This window comes from Mastigoproctus giganteus, chromosome 11 (assembly GCF_048544385.1).
Source record: "Mastigoproctus giganteus isolate SK-2022 chromosome 11, ASM4854438v1, whole genome shotgun sequence".
In the NCBI taxonomy this organism is placed as follows: Eukaryota; Metazoa; Arthropoda; class Arachnida; order Uropygi; family Thelyphonidae; genus Mastigoproctus; species Mastigoproctus giganteus.
Window position 1 is genome coordinate 2,515,732 of NC_143585.1, and position 25,673 is coordinate 2,541,404.

The following is a 25,673-nucleotide window of genomic DNA, read 5'->3' on the forward strand; positions in this document are numbered from 1 at the left end:
ACTGCATATAGGTCTGGAGACCTCATTTTAGGAAGGATGTAGAGCAGCTGGAATGAGTACAGAGAAGGGCAATGATATTTTGGGAGGGGAACAAAAGATTTGCTTTTATAAAGAAAGGCTTAAGTTCTGCAAATTGCAGTGTCTGGAACTAGGCACCTGCAAGTTGATCTGATTGAGGCATTCAGGGCCTTGAATGATTTGAGCAAGCTCAATTCTGATGGGATTGTTCCTCTTGCTCAGATTATGAACCTTAGGGGGCATAAATTCAAATTAAGAATGTCAGTTATAGAATAGATGTGGAAATTAGCCTTTAGCCACTGGGAAGTTTAATAATGGTTGCTGTGATTGGTAGAAAAGTTATACTATTTTTTAAACTTGGCTACTCATAAACTGTAGTTACCTATATAATTTTTCTAAAATATGTATCTTTTATTTAAATTGTTAGTTGTGTTTTTTAAATATAAATGGAAATTTAATCTTTCATGTGTTTTTTTTTTATAGTGCCAGAAAAAGAAAAGAAATTGTGTGCAGTTCATTTGAATAAGGAAGATTTAGTTAAATTAAAAGATGCAATAGAAGACTTATATTACTTTGAATTTGTTTTGGGTAAGTGACTTATTTTTCTAAAGGTTCCTCTGATTGATGGAATGTTACATTAGTATTGGTACTACTATTAAGACAAATTTTTGAAATACAGGCATACCTCGATTAACGAATAGGATGCGTTCCACGAAATTACTTCGTTAAGCGAAACTTCGTTTTCAGAGGTAAAAATACTATGGCCAGAATAGGGATACGTTCCTACGTAAAGAAAATGAAAAGCTTTTTTTCGAACAAAGAAAAGTTTTATTAAATAAACAGTCAACTTACATACAAAGTGAAATCACATTTTAAAATATGAGGTTAAGTTGATTGTTTATGCTTTTTTTCTCTTTCATTTAACAATGGCCTATACGGAGTTATTGCATTTAACACTGATCGCTTAACTATAACACTTCTTCCTAAATCAGGATCATTTTCACTAAAAAAATTTAAAACGTTTTCAATGTCATTTAAGCACCTTTTTAAATCTTTGGTTGTTAACACTTTTTCGGCAGGAACTTCTTTAACTTCGCCTTCATTATCTTTGTCTTCGTTGCTAACAAGGTTTTCTAAATCTTCCACTGAAAAACCATCATCTTCTGCATTCAATAAATTTCTAACATCCTCTTCATCGACATTTTCGAAACCTATTGATTGAGCCATCTGGATAACTTCATTTCTAATTTCTTGGATGTTATTTTCTTCTTCTAGTACAACTTCTGGCCATATTTTGCGCCAAACTCCATTTAAGCATTTCTTAGTGACTTCTTTCCAAGAACTATCAATGTTTTCAATTGCGTTTTTAATGGTGTAGTTTTTCCAAAAAGTTTTAACTGTCATTTCCTCTTTATCCTCTAGTTCAGGTAAATTGCTTAAAATTCGACGCAGATAATAAGCTTTAAATGATGCTATTACTCCCTGATCCAATGGTTGAATCAGAAAAGTTGTGTTTGCTGGAAGAAACACAACTTTGACAGGAATGCATGTGTCCAACGTGTTAAGATCAGTAGGATGTCCCGGAGCATTGTCTAACAACAAAAGAGCTTTTTCTTCAAAGTTGTTTTTTTTGACAATACCGTTTTACTCCAGGACAAAAGTGGTTAACAAACCAATCAGTAAATAACTCCTTGGTAACCCACGCTTTTCTATTTGCTTTCCATATTACAGGTAAATTCATTTTTATGTTACCTTTTAACGCCCTCGGATTTTCTGAATGGTAAACTAATAACAATTTTAATTTATAATCGCCAGAGGCATTTGATCCAAAGAGTAACGTTAAACGGTCTTTGGCTGCTTTGAACCCAGCAGCTGATTTTTCTTCAATAGAAATGAAGCTTTTTGTTGGTAGCCGTTTCCAGAACAAACCGCTTTCGTCAACATTGAACACCAAATTTGGTGGAAAATTTTCACGTTCAATTATTTCCTTTAGTTTTTCTGGAAGCTTATTTGCAGCTTCTCCTGTTAATTTTACACTGGCCCGTTTTTTTTAAATTTCTCAAACCAACCACGAGAAGCCTTAAAGGTTTCCGTAATTTCTTCAGTTTGTTTAGATTTCAGGTGATTAAACAAAAATAATGCTTTTTCTTGAATCACAATTTGACTTAAAGGCATATGACGTTGTGACATATCATCTATCCACAAACTTAACATTTTCTCCATTTTTTCTAAAATTGGATTCCTTAAGCGAGTTAATTTTGCCGCTGTAACATCTGTACAATTCTGAGCAGACTGTTTTATTTTTTCTGATTGACTTAGTATGGTTGTTAAAGTTGATTGCGCTAATCCTAAAGAAGGTGCCACATCGGATTTTCTTTCGCCGCTTTCAACACGTCGTACGATATTTAGTTTAGTTTCCAAAGAAATTGCTTTTCTTTTCTTTGATTCTGACATTTTAATTAACTAAAACAAAAATATTTCTATTAAAATTTACAAAATCTACGTTATGTAATGCTACAAAGAACCTACGTCGATTATTGCAATGCGCCACACTGAAACAACGTCAATCATGTAAACAACAACTAAATTATGCGATTGACGCGAAAAACTGTTATAACAGACACGCCCGCAGCTCGGGAGCACTCGGGAATACGTAACGAGTCGCCGTCAGTCACCAATCGAATGATTGTCGGGCGTTGGTCTTAAATTGGAATATTTTTTTATGTTAAATGGGGCTTGAAATTGCCGACTTCGTTATATCGAGGCTTCGTTATCAGAGGTAACGTTAACCGAGGTATGCCTGTATATTGCTAGGCTTATTCATTAGTTTTAACAATTAAAAAAGAAGTCATCTGGTTTCATGTGGGTATTTCTCAAACCTTTAAATTCACATAAGCTTTCTAGTTCTACCAATTAGGTGGTCGTTGTTCTTACAGTTATTTTTCCTTAATTTTAATATGTACAATTTGAAAAAGATATGACAGTATTTAATTAACTCAAGCCTTTCAAAGCATTAAATACCTTAACAGTTTGCTGTATGCTTTTCTGATGGCCTTAACTTGGGATTGGGTCAATCTGGATTGGGGAAGGCAGAGACATTTTTGAGGTTTCTTCTGACTGTGGCTGAAATTCATGCAATCTTTCAAGATTGCATGACTTTCAGCAGTACAGTGTGATGAACTCTTAATACAAATGCTAAACTATCAACAGTATTACTTTATGGAATGAATCTCTTTAGTTGAAGGAATGTGTCACAGAATAATAGCCCAACCAGTATATCTGGTTTTCATTTAGTAATAGTGGCATGTGATGCAAGAAAGCAAGCGTATGAGCTTATGTAGCATCAGCCAAAAAAAAAAAAAAATTCACACAACCATTCCCACTAAATGTTTGTCCAGTTCCTCCTTGAATTTATTTAACCTATCAACCTCCACAACGACAGATGGAAGTTTGTTCCAGCAATTAACCACCCGCTGGCTAAAGGCAAATTTACGCACATCTATTCTGCATCTGTCTTTTCTTAATTTAAATTTATGCCCCCTTAGGTTCGTAATCCGAACAAGTGGAAGGATTACCACTTCTTAACCCATCTGCCCAAATTTTTTAGAGCCTGTTGCAGTAGCACACTGCCTGTCATTAACAACCCTGCCAACCTTTGTATCATCTGCAAAATTTGACACTGAGCCTGATATACCTTCATCAATATCGTTGATAAATATACAAAACAACAGTGGACCCAACACCAAACCCTGTGGGACTCCACTAATACATTAGTCCGCAAAAAGCAGTGTCCATTGATTACTACACTCTGTCTTCTCTCACTCAACCAACCTTTTATCCACTGTAGCAACTTACCCTTAATACCATTCTGCTCCAATTTGTACAATAGTCTTCCATGTGCAACAGTGTCAAAAGCTTTCCTGAAATCCAAATATATGATATCAAAATTATTTTTTGCATCCAATTCCTTTGAAACCACATTATAATATCCTATCAAATTTGTCAGACAAGACTATCCCTTAACAAACCCATGCTGTGTCTGAATTATTGCAGCAGCTTGTCTAGCTGATCCTGCAATGCATCTTTAATCAGTGACTCCATTATTTTACCTGGAATAGAAGTTAAACTAACTGGTCTGTAATTATGTGTCACCCTTTGATCCCCCCTTTGTGAATTGGGGATACATTGGCACATCTCCAGTCCGTGGGGACCTCCCCCGGGTCCAAGGATGCTCTCATAATTATGGCTAAGGGTTTGCTTAGTTGCTTTGCCACCTCCTTTAATATAACTGGATAGATCCCATCCATCCCAGGTGCCTTTCTTATGTTTAACTTCAACAATTTCTCCTCCACTTTGTGCTCTCAGTTATTACAAGATCATTAAGCACCATGCTACAAATTTGATATCCTTCTGCCATTTTCAAACCTTAATAACTCCTCATATGTGAATGTAGATGCAAAATACTCATTCAGTTTGTTTGCTATCTGAGCAGAATCAACAGTCGAACCATCAATATCAAGTGGACCAATCAGATTCATCCCCTTCCTTTTAGAGTTTATATAAGTAAAGAAATCGTTGCTGTTTTTCTTAGCATCCTTTGCCAAAGATGTCTCGTAATCTGCCTTCGCCTGCCTAACCTCCTTTGTTACCTGATTACAGATAGCTTATATCTGCCATAGGCTTCTGAGTTGCTTGATAATTTATATGCATCCCATGCATTTTTCTTCTCTGTCACGAGTCTCATTAGTTCATTTGATAACCATTTAGGCCTAAACCTTGAACAATATTTCTTAATAGGCATGAAACTTTTAGTAGCTTCCACGATTAATTCCTCGAATGCTTCCCACTTAGGATACTATTGGTAACATTGTCAGTTGATCCCACTGTACAGAATTTAAAAACTGTCTGAGACCACTGTACTCACCTTTACGGAAGCAAAAACTCTTTCCTTTACCCCTGATGGTAATTATATCTTTAAGTAAATCCCACATCAGTACACTGTGATCACTGCCACCTAGTGGTTCCTTTATCTGCAAATTCTTAATACGCAAATGGTTACTGCTGATAACCAGATCAAGAGTATTACCCTCTCTGGTTGCCTCTCGAACATGCTGCTGCAGAAAACAATAATCCGATATCTCCACAAAGGTCTTACTAGTGTGTGAGTGACCAACCCACAAGTTCCAGTCAATATCTGGGAAATTAAAATCCCCCATTATAAGACATTCTGATTTACTAGCCCACTCTATTTTTCTGTACAGTTGTTCATTGTACTCATTCGAGTCATTAGGCCTATAACACACTCCTACTATTATTTTTGCTTTTGCAGTGCTTGTCACACCAAACTGACTCAACAGTGCACTGTTCATCTATATCAACTGGATGCACTTCTTTTAATTTTATGTTTTTCTTAATTAACAGCATGACACCTTCTCCCTCCCTATCCTGTCTATCCTTTATGTACACATTGTACTCCCCAAATTCCAATTCTGCATTCCTAATATCTTTAAGTAAATCCCACATCAGTACACTGTGATCACTGCCACCTAATGGTTCCTTTGTCTGCAAATTCTTAATACATGAATGATCACTGCTGATAACCAGTTCAAGAGTATTACCCTCTCTTTATTTACACATTGTACTCCCCAAATTCCAATTCTGCATTCCTAATATCAGTGCGACACCACATCTCTGATATCTGAACAATGTCCGTCTTTGATGTCTTGACCACTTCAAATTCATCAAATTTATTTACTATACTTCTAGCATGCACCTATTCCTATTCACCCTGACACATCCCATATACCCACCTGTTTCACGATGACTGCCATCAGTCCCTGAAACCCCCAGCACCCCTTGCTCCAGGTCGCTACTTATTCTAATAGAAGTTGTGCAAGAATCACCTTCACCTCTGCCTGCGGCTACTTTTAACCTTTTAGTCTGTGAATCCCTCTCCCCCCAAGCTAGCAGTTTTCCGACCCACGTAACACTGCCTCGATAGCATCAGCAAATATTCTTGCACTCTTTCTATTTAAGTGTATCTCATTCCCTGTAGAAGCAGTCTCTCCTGTTAACAAGCACAGACCACACTGAAAAAAATTCTAACCCTTAAGCCTTGCACATTCCCTCCAGGGCCAAATTGATTGACAAGGCTCTCATCATGTACTCTCTCCTATCGTGTCTGAACAGAATTGCAGACACTTTCAAATTTAACATTGGGGTACACTTTAAATAGAATGGGTGCAATCAAGAATATTTGCTAATGCTATCAAGGCAATTTAGATGGCTCAGAAAACTGTTAGATTGGGGAATCACAGACCAAAAGATTAACAATAGCTGCAAGCAGAGGTTGAAAGTGATCCTTGCACTGCTTCAATTAGAATGAGCAGTAGCCTGGAAAGCAAGGAGCTGGGGATTTCAAGGACTGCTGGGAGTCATCATGGAACAATAAATACATGGACTGTGTTAGGGTAATCAAGAGCAAGAACAGGTGCACATATACTGGCATGTACACCAATGCTAGGAGTATAGTAAATGAATTTGAAGTGCTGGACGTGCATCCAGTAGACATAGATGGACAGTGCAGTGTTGAGTCGGCGTGTTGTAACATAAGCATTGGGAAAGGGAAAATGAGACTATGAGTGTGCTATAGGCCTAATGACTCTGATAAGTACAACAAACAGAGATATAGAGCAGGCCCGTAAAATCAGAATGTCTTATAATGGGGATTTCAACTTCCCAGATAACGATTGTGGGTTGGTCACTCTCACTCTAGCAAGAATTTGTGGATTTATTGGATGATTGTTTTCTACAGCAAAATGTTCGAAAGGCAAATAGAGAGAGAAATACTTGATCCGATTAGCAGCAGTGATTATTCAAACATTAAGAATTTGCAACTTAAATTTACCGCTAGGTGGTCACAGTGTACTGATGTGGTATTTGCTTAAAGATATAATTACCCTCAGGAGTACAGGAAAGGGTTTTTGCTTTAGTAAACATGACTACAGTGGTCTCAGACAGTTTTTAAATTCCATTCAGTGGGACTAACTGATGATGTTACCAACAGCAAATTCTAAATGGAAGCATTCAAGGAATTAACCTTGGACACTACTAGGCTTTTCATACCAACTGAGAAATACTGTTCTAGGTTTAGGCCTAAATGGATGTTAGATGATCTAATGAGACTTGTTGCAGAGAAGAAAAATGCATGGGAATGCATATAAATTATCAGGCGACACAGAAGCCTATGTTAGATATAAGCTAGTCTGTAATCAGGTCACAAAGAAGGTTAGGCAAGTGAAGGCTGATTATGAGAAATCTTCGGCAAAGGATGTAAAGAAAAACATCAAAGACTTGTTTTTACTTATATAACCTCTAGAAGGAAGGGGATGAATCAGTTTGGTCCCTTTGATATTTATGGTGTGACTATTGATGATCCTGGTCAGAAAGCTGACAACCTGAACGAGTATTTTGCATCTACATTCACACATGAGAAATTCTGTTGAGAAGTGGTGGACAGAAGCTTATTAAACTCTAGCAGGAAGCTTAATGATTTGTAATAACTAAGAGCAAAGTGGCAGAGAAATCATTGAAGTTAAACACAAGAAAGTCACCCACAGTGGATGAGATCTTTTCAGTTATATTAAAGGAGGTGGCGAAGGAAGTAAGCAAACCCTTATCCGTAATTATGAGAGCATACTTGGACTCAGGAGCATATTTGCACATATCCATGGACTGGATATGTGCAAATTATATCCCCAATTCACAAAGGGTAACATGAGTAATAGTAGTAGTAGCAGTGGCATTTGATGCAAGAAAGCATCAAATGCCACTGCTTCAGATCAAATGTAATTACAGACCTTTTAGTTTAACTTCTGTTCCAGGGAAAAAAATGGAGTTAAAGTCAAAAAATAGAGTTAAAGAAGCATTGCAGGTTCATCTAGACAAGACTGCAGTAATAATTCAGACACAGCATGGGTTTTTTAAGTGGAAGTCTTGTCTGATCAATCTGATTGGATACTATAAGTGATCACAAAGGGATTGGATGCAAAATATCATTTTGATATCATTTACTTGGATTTCAGGAAAGCTTTTGATACTTTTGCATATGGAAGACTGCTGTACAAATTGGATCAGTATGGCATTATGGGAAAGTTGCTACAATGGTTGAGTGGGAGAAGATAGAGAGTGGTAATCAGTAGACATTGCTCTTTGTGACTAATGTTATTAGTAGAGTGTCCATGGTTCAGTGTAGGGCCCATTGTTGTTTTGTATATTTTTCAATGATATTACTGAATGTTCAGGCTTAATGTCCAAGTTTGCAGATGTTACAAAGGCTGGTAGGGTTGTTAATGACAGTGTGCTATTGTCATTACTGTCATTAACAACTACTGTCATTACTGTCATTTTTAGATCCTGTTGCCACTGCAATAGGATTTAGAAAACTTGGAATGATGGGCTGAGTAGTGGCAACTGAATTTTAACATTGACAAATGCAAAGTACTGCATATGGGTTGAAGTAACCGCAAAGAAATGTACCAACTATGTGGTGCTGCACTCAGGATGGTAGAGAATGAAAAAAAAACCTGGGGTAATTGTGCAGTGAGTTATGTTTTCTGAGCACAGACAGGCAGGTCTGGAGGCATTGTTTTAAGAAGGATGTAGAGTTGCAGAACAAGTACAGAGAAAGGCAACAAGATTGGTCAGGGGAAAGATAGGGACCTCTTTCCAAGAAAAGTTCTGCAAATTGCAGCCTCTAGAGACTGGGCTCCTGTGAGGTGATCTGATTGAGGTATGTAAGGCCTTGAATGGGTTGAGGAGGCTCAATGCTAATATATTTTCCCCTCTTGGTCATATTACGAACTTGAGGGGGACATAAATCCAAATTGAGGAAAAACAGTTGTGGAATAGATGTGTGAAGTTTTCCCTTTTGGCCAGTGAGTAGTTGATTGCTGGAAAAATTTTTTTTAAGCTATCAATTTCCACAATGATAGATTCCATCTATCGCAATGGAAGTTGATAGCTTAAATAAATTCAAGGAAGAACTGGACAAACTTTGAGTGAATGGATGTGAAATATGTTTTTTTTTTTTTTTTTTTGCCAATGCTGTATAAGCTTGCTTTCTTGCATTATATGACTCTACTAATGCTAATCTGCTGTTGTTATGATCAGCCTGCAAGGTAAATGCCAGTATTTTTGCCTCATCATATGAGTTGAGTTTTTGTTGGTCATATTTATCTAACTATATTTTTTTTCTTTTCTTATTGTGGCAGACACCCCACCCCAGTATACACACTGTCATTCTTCACTCGTAGTTAAGCATATTCTCACGAACTCTATTTATCTTCAAACAAATTCATGTGCAATCTTCCCATATAAATAACAGCTGTGCCCTTATAACAATAACAACCCTGGAAACAGAATCAGGGTATTTCTGCCAGGGGCAAAGGTTGATGACATAGAGCAGATATCATCTTTTAAGGGCACAAAAGGTGATATTGTTGTACACGGCACTAATGATATTAAGAGTAGGATACCGGCGGAATTACTTAACAAGTACAGGTCACTGTTGAAAAAAAGCCGTGAGTTAGTTAGGGTTGAATTTGAAAGTGTCTGCAATTCTGCCCACACATGATAAGAAGGACTATATGATGAGAGCCTTTTGTCAATAAATCGGCCCTGAAGAGATTGTGCAAGGTTCAAGGGGTAGAATTTTTCTCAGACTGGTCTGTGCTTGTTAACTGGAGAGACTGCTTCTACAGAGATGGGATACACTTAAATAGAAAGGGTGCAAGAATATTTGCTGATGCTATCGAGGCAGTGTTAGGTGGGTTGAAAAACTGCTAGCTTGGGGGGAATACATGAACTAATAGATTAACAGTAGCTGCTGGCAGAGGTGAAAGTGATTCTTGCACTGCTTCTATTGTTGTTGTTGTTTGGTGTTTAGGAGCATTAGCAACTAAGGCCATATTGCTCCGGGATATGCGGTGGTCATTCCCTGACCTTTCCGCATCCTCCGTATTTGGTGGTGACAGGGCTCGAACTCCGGTCTAATCAAGAAGCGTATGCTATGCACTGCTGCTCCTTCCCACCTGGCTACGGAGGTGCCACTGCTTCTATTGGAATGAGCAGCAACTTGGAAAACAAGATGCAGGGGATTTCAAAGACTGCTGTGAGTCACTGAAGCTTGCGGCACAAGTAAACACATGGATTGTGTTAGGGTAGCTAAGAATAGGAACAGGTGCATGTATACCAATGCTAGGAGTTTGGTAAATAAATTTGATGAATTTGAGGTGTTGGTCAAAACATCAAAGGCATATATTATTTGGATATCAGAGACATGCTGTCACACAGATATAAGGAATGCAGAAATGGAATTTGGGGAGTACAATGTGTACAGGAAGGATAGACAGGATAGGAAGGGAGGAGGGGGGGTTATGCTATTGATTAAGAAACACATAAAATCCAAGGAAGTACAGCCAGTCAACATGGCTGGACAGTGCTGTGTTGAGTCAGTTTGTTGTGACATAAGCACTGGGAAATCAAAATTGAGAGTAGGAGTGTATTATAGGCCTAATGATTCCGATGAGTATAATAAACAACTATACAGATAAATAGAGTGGGCCAGTAAATCAGAGTCAATGGGGGATTTTAATTTCCCAGATATTGCTGGAATTTGTGGGTTGTTCACTCACACACTATCAAGGCTTTTGTGGATTTATTGGGTGATTGTTTTCTACAGCAGCATGTTCAGGAGGTAACTAGAGGGAGTAATAATCTTGATCTGATTATCAGTAGTGATTCTTCATGCATTAAGAATCTGCAGATAAAGGAACCACTAGGTGGCAGTGATCAGTGTGCTGAAGTACTCAAAGAGGTAACTACCATGAGGGGTAAAGGGAAGGATTTTTGCTTTTGTAAAGGTGACTATGGAGGTCTGAGACCATTTTAAATTCTATACTGTGGGACTAACTGATGATGTTACCAATAGCAAATTCAAAATGGGAATTCAAAATCTTGAAAGCCTTTGGGCTTTTCATACCAGCTAAAAAACATTTAGCTGGTATGAAGGTTTAGGTTTCAAGGTTTAGGCCTAAATGGATGTCAGATGAACTAATGAGACATGTGGCAGAGAATAAAAATGCATGGAACAAGTATAAATTAATGGTTTAGGCAGGCAAAGGCAGATTATGAGCAATCTTTGACAAAGGATGCAAAGAAATGCAGCAAAGAGTTCTTTTCTTATGTAAACTCTAGAGGGCAGGGGATGAATCAGATTGGTCCACTGGATTTCTATGGTTCAACTGCTGATGATCTTGCTCAGGTAACTAACAAACTAACTGAGTATTTTGCATCTACATTCACACACGAGGAGTTATTCAGGGAGGGGGAATGCCAGAGAATTAAACTCTGGCAGTGAGCTAAATGATTTTGTAATAACTGGGAGGAAAGTGGAGGAGAAAGTTGATAGTGTCATTGTAGAAGTTGATAGCTTGAATAGATTCAAGGCAGAACTAGATAAACATTTGGAATGAGTGGATGGGTGAAATTATAAGGTTTTTTTTTTTTTTTTTTTTTGGCTGATGCTATATAAGCTTGCTTTTTTTTGCATCATTTGCCTTTACTAATGTTAATTCTATTATATATCATTAGCATAGGAGAAGGTGTAGATGTTGACAATTCTTCAAATTTCTGAAGCAAATCAATATGTATGATCAATATTAACAATTCAAAGTTGATTTCAACTGTGAATTGTAATTTATCTTGCCTTGCATAGTATTTCTATCCAAGTATTTCTTTAAGAAACACAATGTGGCCTATTGGACTAGTATTTCTTTAAAGTATTTCTTTTTCAAAATATGGCTATGGGAAATAGTACTTTCAGAAAAATATACTGTTTGTAGTTTACCAACATTAATTCTCTAAAACTTTTAGGTGAATTTGGGAAACACAGACCTTTATTTTTTTTGCTTTGAGATTTACAGTATTCTTGGCAGTGAGCTGCACATTGTAAATGCAGTTTGGATTTCTGATGAAGCTCATTTTTATTTTAACAATTATGTGAACGGACAAAATGCTTATTATTGGGCTTTACGGATTCTCATCATATTGACAGTCCTTTGCATTTCCATTGATTCTTTGAATTCCCAAAATTTAAAATGATGAGTTATAATTTTGTTTGCAATTTTCCAGTATTGGCATCTTTGAACCTTTGCTCTTTGAAGGTATAGTGACTTTTGCAGTTTACTGTTTGGGTAAACTGAATTTTTTTGCAGAGTGATTTGATATATTTTCTTATGGATTGGGTCCAGCAAGATTGATGTTGTCTTTTGTTTTTTGAAGGGAACTTATGGAAAAGCAGAATAATCTGAAACAGATTTCATGATGTTCACCATGAACAAACAGATGAAATATCATGAAATCTGCTTGTCTTCCTCTGTTGCCAGATTTAAACCACTGTGATTATTTTTTATAGAGAGATTTCAAAAAAAGGGGTGCTGAGAATTAATCCTCATACAGTTGATTTGTAAGCTGTAAAACAAAGATGTATGTTATTTGACTTTGACCTGTCATTTTACAAATAGGACTACAAATAAAGCATTTTCACTTCGAAGGCTATATCTCCTTTGTATGCAGTCGCTTTAAATAATTAACAATATATGTGATGATTCATCCCCCTAAAAGCTGAAAAAAATCAACCCGTTTCTTTCTTTTTCTAGATGAGCTTCCTCTTCGTGGTTTCATTGGTCACCTAGAAGAAGGTGGCTTTCTACCACATACTCATAAACTTTATCTTTGGACTCACCTGACTTTCAATATTGAGTATAATGAAAATAAGGTACGTATAAATGGAAATTTTTTAGAGTATATATAAGGTCTATTTAGTTTTTTTTATGTCTTTAGGAAAGTTTTCTTTCTTTTTTTTTAAATCAAACACCAGTACTTTTAATGCAGAAAGTATTTCAAAGTTAGCTCAATTAATGGTTAGAATAAATCAAATGATACACAATTTAATGCGCCTGTTTTTCAGCATATAATTATTCCCAAAGAAAGTATTACACACACACACACAGTCAAACCTCTCTTTAACAAACTTCCATATAGCGAATTTTTCTATGCAGCGAACTTCTTTTTATTTTCCCCCTTGGTCATTACATTGAAAATAGTTTCTGCCTAACAAAGAAAATTTCCATATAACGAACTAGTTTCGAAAGACCTGGGCATGCATTGTTCACACCTCTGGCCTTTAGGCAATAAAGCTGATGCTTTAGGAAAGCACGAATTAAGAGCTGAAGGGATTAATTCCATGAATTAAGAACTAAAACATTCTACAATTTAGTGGTGCCCGTAAAACACTGCAGGAGGAAACTGGCCAACCATGGTGCAGGATAAAAAAGATGGAAGGTTTTAGGAGAGGCCTTTGCCCAGCTCAGCAATGACTAAAAAGAAGTAAAATCTATACAACCTATACATTACTGTACCGAGAAGTTTCGCTGGTCATATATAGTCAACTGCTATATATGTGTTCACAGCCATTGGCCAAGATTAAGGCATATTCTAATGCGGACAATGTCTCTGGTCAACCTGTTTTCTACTGTAAGCGAGCAACCTATTAGAGCATTAGGAGAGAGTGATTTTCCTTTGTCCCAGAAATTCATCTATTGAAATGAGTGGATGATTCATTTCTTCGAAAAGAGTCATCCACTCATTTTAACAGGCATATGTTAATCAATTTCACTGTCTTTGTTTACATGGTAGGTACAAGTGGCCCTGAAATCAGATTTGTTTAGCTGCTGCGCAAGTAACCGTACAGGTCTAAGAGGAAATCGTTGAGTTTAGTGTGAAAAGTGGCAATGCTTAATAGTGTAGATCGGGGTGTTGAAAAAATAAGAGAAATTGCTCTAAAATTTGGTATTCCTACCAGTAGTGTATTAATCATTCTGAAAAACTGTGTTTCGATTTTCAAACTGTTTGAGGAAACAGGACCCAGTCGGAAGCATGCAAAATTATGCCTCTATGAAGATGAAGCAGTTTTTAAGTGAATGAAGTTGATTCAACACCAAAATGTGCCGATATCAGGGCCACTAATAAAAGAAAAGACTGAGTATGCATCTTTTCTGGGGCATAAAACATTCCAAGCCAGTTCTAGCTGGCTGGACAAACTTAAAAAGTGGCATGGCTTACTCAAAAAAAAGTTATTTCTGGTGAAATTTGGGTTGTAATTGAAGAAGACTGTACCCATTGAAAAGAAACAGTTTTGAAAAAAATTATGGAGGACTACGAGCCCAAAGACACATTCAATGTTGATGAAACAGATCTATTTTTCAAATGTTTGCCAAACAAGACGCTGACTTTTACAGGTGATGTTTAGGTGGTAAAAATACTAAGGAGAGAATTACAGTCTTGTTTGTGCAAATATGGCTTGTAATGAAAAACTGAAGCTTTTGGTAATAGGCAAAAGTAAACAACCCCTATATTTTGAAGGAGAAAAGTCTTTACAGTTTGACTACAACTACAACAAAAAATCTTGGATGAAAATTAAAATTTTTGAACAGTGGATTTTAAATTTCGATAGAAAGATGATGAAAGAAAACAGAAATGTCACGTTGATTGTCGACAACTGCCCTGCCCACCTTCACTTAGTAATTTCGAAACTTACAAGTGTGAGCTTGTTTTCTTCCTCCGAATACCTCGTCTAAACTGCAGCCAATGGACCAAGAATTTAAAAATGCACTACCGAAGGTGCATACTGAAAAAAATTATACTGAGAATAGAAACCAACCAGCCAACTTATATAGATTCTGTTATAGATTTGTAGATGTGCATATGAGTTGGTGAAAGTGTATAGTGAAGATGTGACAGAAAAAACGATTAAGAATTGTTTCGCAAAAGCAGGTTTTGCTAAAACGTTAATTAACAGCAATGAGAGGGATGAACTACTACAAGACATTGAGCAATCTTGGGAAGAGTTTCAAGCGAGGTTTGATCAATGAAGAAATTGTTCTTGACGAATTTTTAGGAGTTGATAATGATTTCAGTCTATACACCATTCATATTTTTATGAACGGTGTACAGACAAACAAATAAGTGTAGAATCCAGTGTACAACAAAAAATAAACAAATATTTTATGACATAATTCTTAAGTGTACTAATATATTATGTGCATCATGTAAGTAGTCATTTCTTAATATGTATGTATTAATAAATTAATTATTTTAAAATGTTAGTAAATATATTCATTCCTACTTTTTTCTGAATTATTTCCTATCTTTTACTGTTTCGGAATGTTGAATTACAGTATTTTTCATTATTGAAAAGGTTATATTTCTTTATAACGAAATTTCTGTTTAACGAATTTTTCAAAGGAACAATCAGATTTTTTATATAGAGGTCCAACTGTATATAAAATAAAAAGGAAGATTAGTATTAGCATTAGTAGAGGCATATGATGCAAGAAAGCAAGCTTATTCAGCATCAGCCAAAAAAAAAAAAAAAAAAAAACCCTCTCCCATTTCACCCCTCCGTTTGTTCGAAATACCTGTCCAGTTGAGCTTTAAATTTGTTTAGGCTATCAACTTCAACAACAAGTGATGGAAGTCGGTTCCACCAACCAACCACCCGCTGGCCAAAGGCAAATTTCCGCACATCTATCCGACATCCGTCCTTCCTCAATTTGAATTTATGCCCTCTGAGGTGATTATTCTGAGAAAGATGAAGAATCCCATTGGCATTGAGCATGCTCAAACCATTCAAAGCCTTATACACCTCTATCAGATCACCTCGCCGGTGCCTAGTCTCCAGACTCTGTAATTTGCAAAACTTAAGCCTTTCTTCGTAAGAGCAACCCTTTGTTCCATTTACTAATCTTGTTGCCCTTCTCTGTACCCGTTCCAGCAGCTCTACATCCTTCTTGAAATGAGGCCTCCAGACCTGTATACAGTACTCAAGATGTGGCCTAACCATTGCCTTATACAAGGGAATGATCACCTCCTTATCCCTGCTAGAAAAATTCCTGTATATCATTGACAAGACACCATGAGCTACTCTTGCAGCTCGTCTGCACTGCTCAGAGAACTTCATATCTGCCTGCACAATTACCCCCAGGTCCTTTTCATTCTCCACCACTGTCAGTGTAGTACCGCAGAGTTGATACATTGCTCTGGGGTTACTGTTACCCATATGTAGTACTTTACATTTGTCAATGTTAAACTTCATTTGCCACCTCTCAGCCCATCTGTTCAACCTTTCCAGATCCTGTTGCAGCAGCATAGCGTCAGTAGTGTCCTTAACGACCCTGCCAACCTTTGTATCATCTGCAAACTTAGACATTAAACTTGATATCCCATCATCAATATCATTCATAAACACCGAAAACAACAATGGACCCAACACTGAACCTTGAGGAACTCCACTATTAACATTAGTCCACGTTGAGCAGTGTCCATTGATTACCACTCTCTGTCTTCTGCCACTCAACCATCCCCTTATCCATAGCAGCAATTTGCCTCCAATGCCACACTGCTCCAATTTGTGCAGCAGTCTTCCATGTGCAACAGTATCAAAAGCCTTTCTAAGATCCAAATATATAATATCAAAGTTATTCCCTGCATCCAGTTCTTTTGTGACTACATCATAGTATCCAATCAAATTGGTCAGGCAAGACCTGCCCTTAACAAAACCATGCTGCGTCTGAGCTATAACTGAATTCTTGTCTAGATGATCCTGCAGTGCTTCTTTAACCAGTGCCTCCATTAATTTACCTGGAACAGAAGTTAAACTAACAGGTCTATAATTACTTGTGTCAGCCTTTGATCCTCCTTTGTGAATTGGGGTTACATTTGCACATCTCCAGTCTATGGGTACCTCCCCTGAGTCCAAAGAAGCTCTCATAATTATGGCTAGGGGTTTGCATACTTCCTTTGCTGCCTCCTTTAATATAACTGGATAGATCCCATCCACCCCAGGTGCCTTTTTTATGTTTATCCTCAACAATCTCTTCTCCACTTTCCTCTCAGTTATTACAAAATCATCCAGCTCACTGCCAATGTTTACTTTACCTACGTCATTCTCCTTCCTGAATAACTCCTCATGTGTGAATGTAGATGCAAAATACTCGTTTAGATCGTTAGCCACCTGAGCAGGATCCTCAACTGTTGAACCATCAATATCCAGTGGACCAATCTGATTCATCCCTTTCTTTCTCGAGTTCAAGTATGTAAAGAACTCCTTTCTGTTTTTCTTTGCATCCATTGCCAAGGATTTTTCGTAGTCTGTCTTTGCCTGCCTAATCTCCTTTGTGACTTGGTTACAGACCAACTTATATCTATCATAGGCTTCCATGTCACCCATTAATTTGTATGTATCCCATGCATTTTTCTTCTCTGCCACATGTCTCATTAGTCCATCTGACAACCATTTAGGCCTAAACCTTGAACAATATTTCTTAGTTGGTATGTAAAGCCTGGTAGCCACCAAGATTAGTTCCTTGAATGCTTCCCATTTTGAGTTTGCTGTTGGTAACATCATCAGTTGGTCCCACTGTATAGAATTTAAATACTGTCTCAGACCATCATAGTCGCCTTTACGAAAACAAAAACCCTTCCCTTTACCTCTGATGGTAGTTACCTCCTTGAGTAAATCCCACTTCAACACACTGTGATCACTGCCACCTAGTGGTTCATTTATCTGCAGGTTCTTAATGCATGAAGAATCACTACTGATAATCAGATCAAGAGTATTGCTCCCTCTTGTTGCCTCACGAACATGCTGATGTTCGTGAGGCAACAAGATTTTTATGTAGAGAAACTAAACAATAAGAAATTAGTTTTTTCTCCTGTCTTTGCTCACCCATTAAAGTCAAGCAGTCCTCCAGTCTGATTAAATTTGAATCAGAAAACTGGTGGGTTAACAAAGTATAATAGTGCAGAAAAACTCTTTATCTACTTTGCATTGGTAGATGGTACTTTGTTGTGAATGGCCATGTTTTCTTCAGTGCTCATCATTTAAGAAGAATTTTTATAAATTTTGATAATTACAGGTTGCTTCATTTTTGGTTATTCATTGCATTTCAATGAACAAAGAAATAGAGTGGGCCAGTAAATCAAATTGTCTTATAATAGAGGATTTTAACTTCCCATATATTGACTTGAACTTGTGGATGGTGACTCACACACTAGCATGTCTACAGTGGATTTATTGGATGATTGCTTTCTACAGCATTATATTCAAGAGTCAGCCAGATGGAATAATACCCTTGATCTAATTATCAGCAGTGATTATTCATGCATTAAGAATCTACAGATAGAGAAACTGCTAGGTGGAAGTGAACACAGTGTGCTGATGTGGGATTTACTTAAAGATGTAACTACCATCAGAGGTAAAGGGGAGGGTTTTTGCTTTCGTAAAGGTCACTACAGCGGTCTCAGACAGTTTTTAAATTCTATACAATGGGCCCAACTGATGACGTTACCAACAGCAAGTTCTAAATGAGAAGCATTCAAGGAAGTAATCGTGGAAGCTACTAGGCTTTTTGTCCCAACTAAGAAATACTGTTTAAGATTTAAGCCTAAATGGATATCAGATGAACTAATGAGTCTCGTGACAGAGAAGAAAAATGCATGGGATACTTATAAATTATCAGATGACACAAAAGACTATGGTAGATATAAGCTAGTCTGTAATCAAGTCACAAAGAAGGTTAGGCAAGCAAAGGCAGATTATGAGAAAGCTTTGGCAAAGGATTCAAAGAAAAACAGCAAAGACTTCTTTACTTATGTAAACTCTAGAAGGAAGGAGATGAATCAGATTGGTGCACTTGATATCAATGGTTCAATTGTTGATGATCCTACTGAGGTAGATGACAAACTGAATGAGTATTTTGCATCTACATTCACACATGAGAAAGTCTGGAGGGAAGCAGAGGCCAGAAGCTCATTGAACTATATCTGGGAGCTAAATGATTTTGTGATAACTAAGAGCAAAGTGGAGGAGAAATTGAAGTTGAAAGGCACCTGGGGTGGATGGGATCCATCCAGTTATATTAAAGGAGGCAGCAAAGAAAGTATGTAAACTCTTAGTCCTAATTATGTAATTTGTGTCGATTGTCCCCAGTTGACACAAAGGGTGACATGAGTAATTACAGACCTGTTAGTTTTAACTTCTGTTCCAGGGAAAATAATGAAGTCACTGCTTAAAGAAGCACTGCAGGATCATCTAGACGAGACTGCAGTTATAGTTCAGGCATACCATGGCTTTGTTGATGAATTTGATTGGATACTATGATGTGGTCACAAAGGAACTAGATGCAAAAAAATAATTTTGATATCATATTCTTGGATTTCAGGAAAGCTTTTGATACTGTTGCACATGGAAGACTACTGCACAAATTGGAGCAGTATGGCATTAAGGGCATGTTTACTGCTATGGATGAAGGAAGGGTTGAGTGGGAAAAGACATTAGTGGTAATCAATGGACACTGTTCTTCGTGGACTAATGTTATTAGTGGAGCCCCCCAGGATTCAGTGTTGGGCCCCCTTGTTGTTTTCTGTTTTTATCAATGAATATTGAGGAAAGTATACCAGCGTTAAATGTCCTTCTTTGCAGATGATGTGAAGGTTGTCAGGATTGTTAATGACAGTAATGATAGTACACTACAGGAACAAGATTTGTCCTGTAGTGTACAGGACAAATCTTGAGCAGATGGGCTGAGAGGTGGCAATTGACATTTAACATTAACAAATGTAAAGTACTGCATATGGATAGCTGTAACCCCATAGTAACGTACCAGCTGTGTGGTACTACACTCAGAGTAGTGGAGAATGAAAAAGACCTGGGGGTAATTTTTGTGCAGTAAGAGTAGCTCATAGTGTCTTGTCAATGATATTCAGGAATTTTACTAGTAGGGATAGGAAGATGATTGTTCCATTATTTATACAAGGGGTTCAGACCAACCTGGAGTACTGTATACAGGTCTGCAGGCCTCATTTTAGGAAAGATGTAGAGCTGCTGTAACAAGTACAGAGAAGGGCAATGAGATTGGTGAATTGGAACATATGGTTGGTTGTTACCAAGAAAGGCTTAAGTTCTGCAAACTGCAGCATCTGTAGACTAGGCATCTGCAGGTGATTTAAATGAGGTGTATAAGGTCTTGAATTATTTCAGCAAGCTCAATGCTAATGGGATTCTTCCTCTTGCTGAGATTACTCACCTGATCGGACATAAATACAAATTGAGAAAAGACAATTGTAGAATAGGTGCGGAAATTTGTGTTTAGCCAGCGGGGTGTTGATAGTTGGAACAAACTTTTATTCTGTTGTAGTGGAGATCAGCAACTTGAATAGGTTCAAAGCAGAACTAGGCAAGCATTTGGAGTGAATGGATGGGTGAAATGGAAAGGGGTTTTTTTTTTTTTTTGGATGATGCTATATAAGCTTGCTTTCTTGCATTATATGCCTCTACTTATACACATTATTGTTCAGTTCTTCAGTAATAAAGGCATCAAATATGTATTTGATACGTGATTTTTAGAATTTACTCTCAAAGTAAATGTGCAGTCATAGATACACTTCACCCTTTACTTATTTAATAATGAACTAAACATATCTACGTTCAGATGCATTGCTTGGTCCCACTATGTGGTGTAAGGAAATCAAGCTTTCTTTTTACCATCCAAAAAAAAGAAAAAAAGGATAAAAAAAGCACAACTTGTATGTTTCCCTGGATCCATAGCTGCAGTAGCTGTTCCTATAATTACTGATCCAGTTGACCTTTAAATTTTCTCCAGGCCATAAGCCTCAGCTACCCATGGTGGCAACTTACTGATTTACAACTCCCTGGTTAAAGAGGTACATCTTACAATAGTCCCTTTGTTTGAATTTATCTTTGGATTCTGTCAATGATATGTATGAACTTTCCCAACAGGAACAAAGGCAATTATCTCATTGTATAAAGTATTGGGTAGGCTACATCTGGAATGCATTTAGCATTAGCATTAGTAGAGGCATTTGATGCAAGAAAGCAAGCTTATGCAGCATCAGCCAAAAAAAAAAAATAAAGTAAAATAAATAAATAAAAAATAACCACTTCCACTTCACCTCTCTGTTCGTTCGAAATACCTGTCCAGCTGAGCCTTAAACTTATTTAGGCTATCAACTTCCACGACAAGGGATGGAAGTCTGTTCCACCTACCAACCACCCGCTGGCTAAAGGCAAATTTCTGCACATCTATCCTACATCTGTCTTTCCTCAATTTGAATTTATGCCCTCTCAGGTGATTATTCTGAGCAAGAGGAAGAATCCCATCAGCATTGAGCATGCTCAAACCATTCAAGGCTTTGTACACCTCTATCAGATCACCTCGCTGGTGCCTAGTCTCCAGACACTGTAATTCGCAAAATGCTGAATGCAGATTTGGAAACATTTTAGAAAGTGCATAAATCTATTGGAAAGGTGTTGACAAGAACAACAGTATTAGTTGGAGATACAAAAGGATATTCTTACCAAGAAGAACTGGCTCTCAATAAATTGTGGTTTCTGGAAACTAGGCATGTGTGAAAAGACTTGATTAAAGAGTATAATTCTTTAAAAGGGTTAAATAAATTTAATGGTGATGATGGTATTTTTACTTTTTCTCAGAAGAAAATTGGAATGTCGCAGAGTAGATCTACAAATTTGCATTGAACCAGAGTAATTGATTGTTGTAGTAAACTTCAGCTTAGTGTTATGGCAATGGACAGTTTTTCAAAATTTAAAGGTTTGGACAAATTATAAATTTAATTTAATTTGATTTTTTATTTCTTTTCTTTTGTTTTATTTTTTTTATTATTTTTTATTTTATTATTGGTCAAATAATTTATATATTTTACATACTTGAACATACTTATTTAGCGGACTACCCCTGAAGCCTATCTAAATTATTCTGAAGTAGCACTGCATGGTGCTGTTTATATTAAAAACAGTACCAGGCAAAATATAAAATTTTATTAATGTATTTGTATGTATATATAAATACATTAAAATCCCTGTTGTAAAATTGGGACATGGAACTTATGAACAGTGTTGAAATGTGGAAAGCTGGAGAGTGTCAAAAGAGGAATATACGGGAATAGTATTTGCAGACTTGAACTTGTGCTTGAAGTGGCGGAGACAAGATGGAGCGAAGTGGACGAATTTGTAAGTGGAGACTATAAAGTTGTGCTCTCTGGAAGTAGTGTGGACAAGGGGGTGGCAATAATTATGACAAGAAGAGTCATGAGAACACTAGTAGATGTGGAATTGTTGGGACATGACTTATGGTTAGATTTGCGGCAAATCCAGTCAACATAGTAATTATACAAGTTTATATGCCAACCTCAAATTGCACTGACAAATTATTTGAGGAGACATATGAACAGTTGAAGGAATTAATATGGAAAACCAGATCAAGTAACAACATGATAATTATGGGGGATTGGAATGCAGTGGTTGGAGAGAGAAGGGAAGAAAAGACTGTGAGGAACAAAAACGTAAACGCTTACTGTACAGAAAAGCCTAATGGTAGCAAATATATGGTTTTAGGCATGACTCCACAGAAGATATACATGGAAGAATCCCGGTGACTCACGAAGGTATCAACCAAATTGATTACATCTTAGTTAAACTGAGATACTGTAACCAAGTGAAGAAAGCAATGTCCTATCCAGGAGCGGATGGAGATTCAGACCACTCATTTTTGAAGATGAATGTGGAACTAAAATTGAAGTGCCTGAATAAAAGGAAATCATTCATGAGATGGAACGTTGAGAAATTTAGACAGGAGAGTGCAAAAAATGTTTTTCAAGATCTGACCAATGTTATCGCTGCTCTGGAGATTATGAACAATCTAGAGCAAAACTGGTCTTTAATCAAGGAAATGACTTCTAAAGCTGCATTGCTGGCTTTGGGTAAGAATGAAAAAAATTATGAGGAAGCCTTGGATCACAGATATTTTACTGCAGAAAATGGATGAGAGGAAAAAAATGATGATGATCAAAGGAGCTATCATAGATTGAAATTGATAGGGAATGTTGGAAGGCTAAAGAACGTGGTGGGCAGAGAACTGTCAAGAGATTGAAATGCTCAAACAACAAGGTTGGGTGGACTTGGCACATAGAAAAATCAGAGGGTTAACGAGAAAGAGTAGCGGAATTCAAACGAGAACAATGCGGGATGAAAAGGGAATGACAGTACTGAACTTCGAAGAACAAAAGGAAAGATGGAGGAGATCATGTTGAGCAACTTTATGATGATTCATGCATGTACACATGGAGGAATATGGCACTAGAAGAACAAGAAAACATGAAGGAGGAAATATCTGATGATGAATTCGACACAACCTTACAGTCCCTTAACAATAACAAAGCACCATACCTGCAGAGCTTTTAAAATACAACAGAGAAAATCTGAAGAAAGCCTTATTTGAACTGATAAAGATGATATACAGGGATAAGCATTGGCCAGAGGAATTCTGCACATCAATCATAACCCCCATACCCAAGAAGATAGGCGTATGCCAAGACTACAGAACTGTAATATTACCCATGCATCCAAGATTCTGCTGAAAGTTATCAAAGTTCTTTTGCAGCAAAAATGTAAGAAGCTTAACTACGGAGCACCAGTGTATAGCTCAGCAAGACCTGGTGTCCTTCGCTGGCTTGACCCTATCCATCGTAGTGGAATATGCATTGCCCTAGGAGCATATGGCACATCTCCAATACATAGTTTATATGCTGAAGCACATGAACCGCCCCTCTCAATCAGAAGACAACTGATACTACACTATGCATATAAAATTAGATCTATACCTGAACACCCATCACCCAAAATAATACAAAAGTATCACCCAAATTGGCAGATACTTTTCGCATCACAGCACAGCAGGTTATACCAAAACCGCCCTACGGCTAACCATCATTTGGCCTTGAGAATAAAACACCTCTTAGAAGAACTAAATTTAACCTTAAACAGTGTGGCGCATAACCTCCCATTGCCTCTATCTCCTTGGAACATCACTCCACCTACGTACGACTTAAACCTTCATGAATGGAATAAATCTACTTTACATAGGAAAAATTTCTTGCAACTATACCATGCAGTAGTGGACCAGTTTCCCAACTTCTTCGTAGTACATACTGATGGATCAAAAAATGATGCTCACATTGGAATCGCTGCAGTTTTCCCAAACATCACATTAGCATATCAGTTGTCATGTGAGTTTAGTATATTCTCTGCTGAACTAATAACGATTCAAGTTGCACTGTCTTACATTGAGTCCTCTAATATTAAAGACAGCATAATTTTCTCAGATTCTTTAAGTGCACTTGAAGCACTGGAAAACATCATGAACATTACTCACCCAGTTGTGGAAGAAATAATCACCTCTTTGCATATCTTGTCAGAACTTGAGAGAAACATACTTCTGTTGGGTCCCAGGACATATGGCAATTCCTGGAAACGAACTAATGGACAATGCTGCTCACCTATCGAAACAAATCACAACAAATCAAAAGTACCTTATCAAGACTATAGACCAGTAATCCAGGATAAATGCATGTGCCAGTGGCAGTTATCATGGCCGCAACAACTTAACAATAAGCTTCAAAATATTAAACCAAATCTTGAGCGATAGCCTTCCCACTTCAGTTCAATTAGACAACAGGAGGTAATACTGACTCGTCTTCGAATAGGTCACACTATGTTACTCATGGTTATATTTTAAGAGGGCTTATACCCCCCCCCCCAATGTCATTGCTGTAACAGTAAAACATATCCTTGTCGAATGCACAAAATATACAAGAGAACGCCAGAATCTTTTTACTCCAGCCACAACAGAAGACCCTCTTACACTTACTTCACTTTTGGATAATAAAACAAAGGTCTCAAGCATTTTTACATTTTTCAAAATGATTAATGTATACCACCTCATTTAACTAGTTAAAAATAAATCAACTGTTACTAGTTTTGCAGTTAACTTTATCCAAGAAGAAATATCATACACAATATGGCCACAGATGCCAACGCGCCTAATAAATCCCCAAACAAACCTTATCCCTGCTAGAAAAATTCCTGTATATCATTGACAAGACACCATGAGCTGCCCTTGCAGACCATCTGCACTGCTCAGAAAACTTCATATCTGACTGCACAATTACCCCCAGGTCCTATATATATATAGATAGATAGATAAGTATATTTTGAGTATAAGTGAAGGAATGCTGACCACATCAGATGTATTAACAATGGAAAAAATATGTACCTGTAAAATAAAAGGTAAAATAAAATTAAATAAAAATACATTTAGTACTTAATGCTATAGATCCAATGATTTTAACTTCATCATCAAGAGTCAGCAGTCAAAGCCAATGGAAATATAGCAAGAGGTAAAAAAGTAGGGGCTAATGTATATATCATAGCCGACCCGACAGAGACCAACAATCAAAGGAATGAGATCCAGATCAAATCTAAAGTAAAAAATAAAAATAAATGTAAAAATTAAGATAAGATTAAATAAAAAGAAATAAAATAAGCAACCCAAGAGGAATTTAAAAACAAAAGTAATGTTAAAGGCAGATTAGATGATATTGACAAATGGAGACAGTATCAAGCAGGAGCCGGTGAAGTGGGCTGAGAAGAGCAAACA

General features: G+C 37.1%; 1 protein-coding gene across 1 annotated transcript in view; it reads left to right on the forward strand.

The window, feature by feature from the left end:
* Positions 1-25,673, forward strand: part of LOC150077646 (transmembrane 9 superfamily member 1-like) — a 274,121-nt gene that overhangs the window by 59,557 nt on the left and 188,891 nt on the right. The window contains exons 4-5 of the mRNA XM_090385415.1: positions 502-606; positions 12,738-12,856. Of these exons, the coding sequence (XP_090241541.1) occupies positions 502-606; positions 12,738-12,856 (224 nt within the window). The remainder of the gene's footprint in view (positions 1-501; positions 607-12,737; positions 12,857-25,673) is intronic.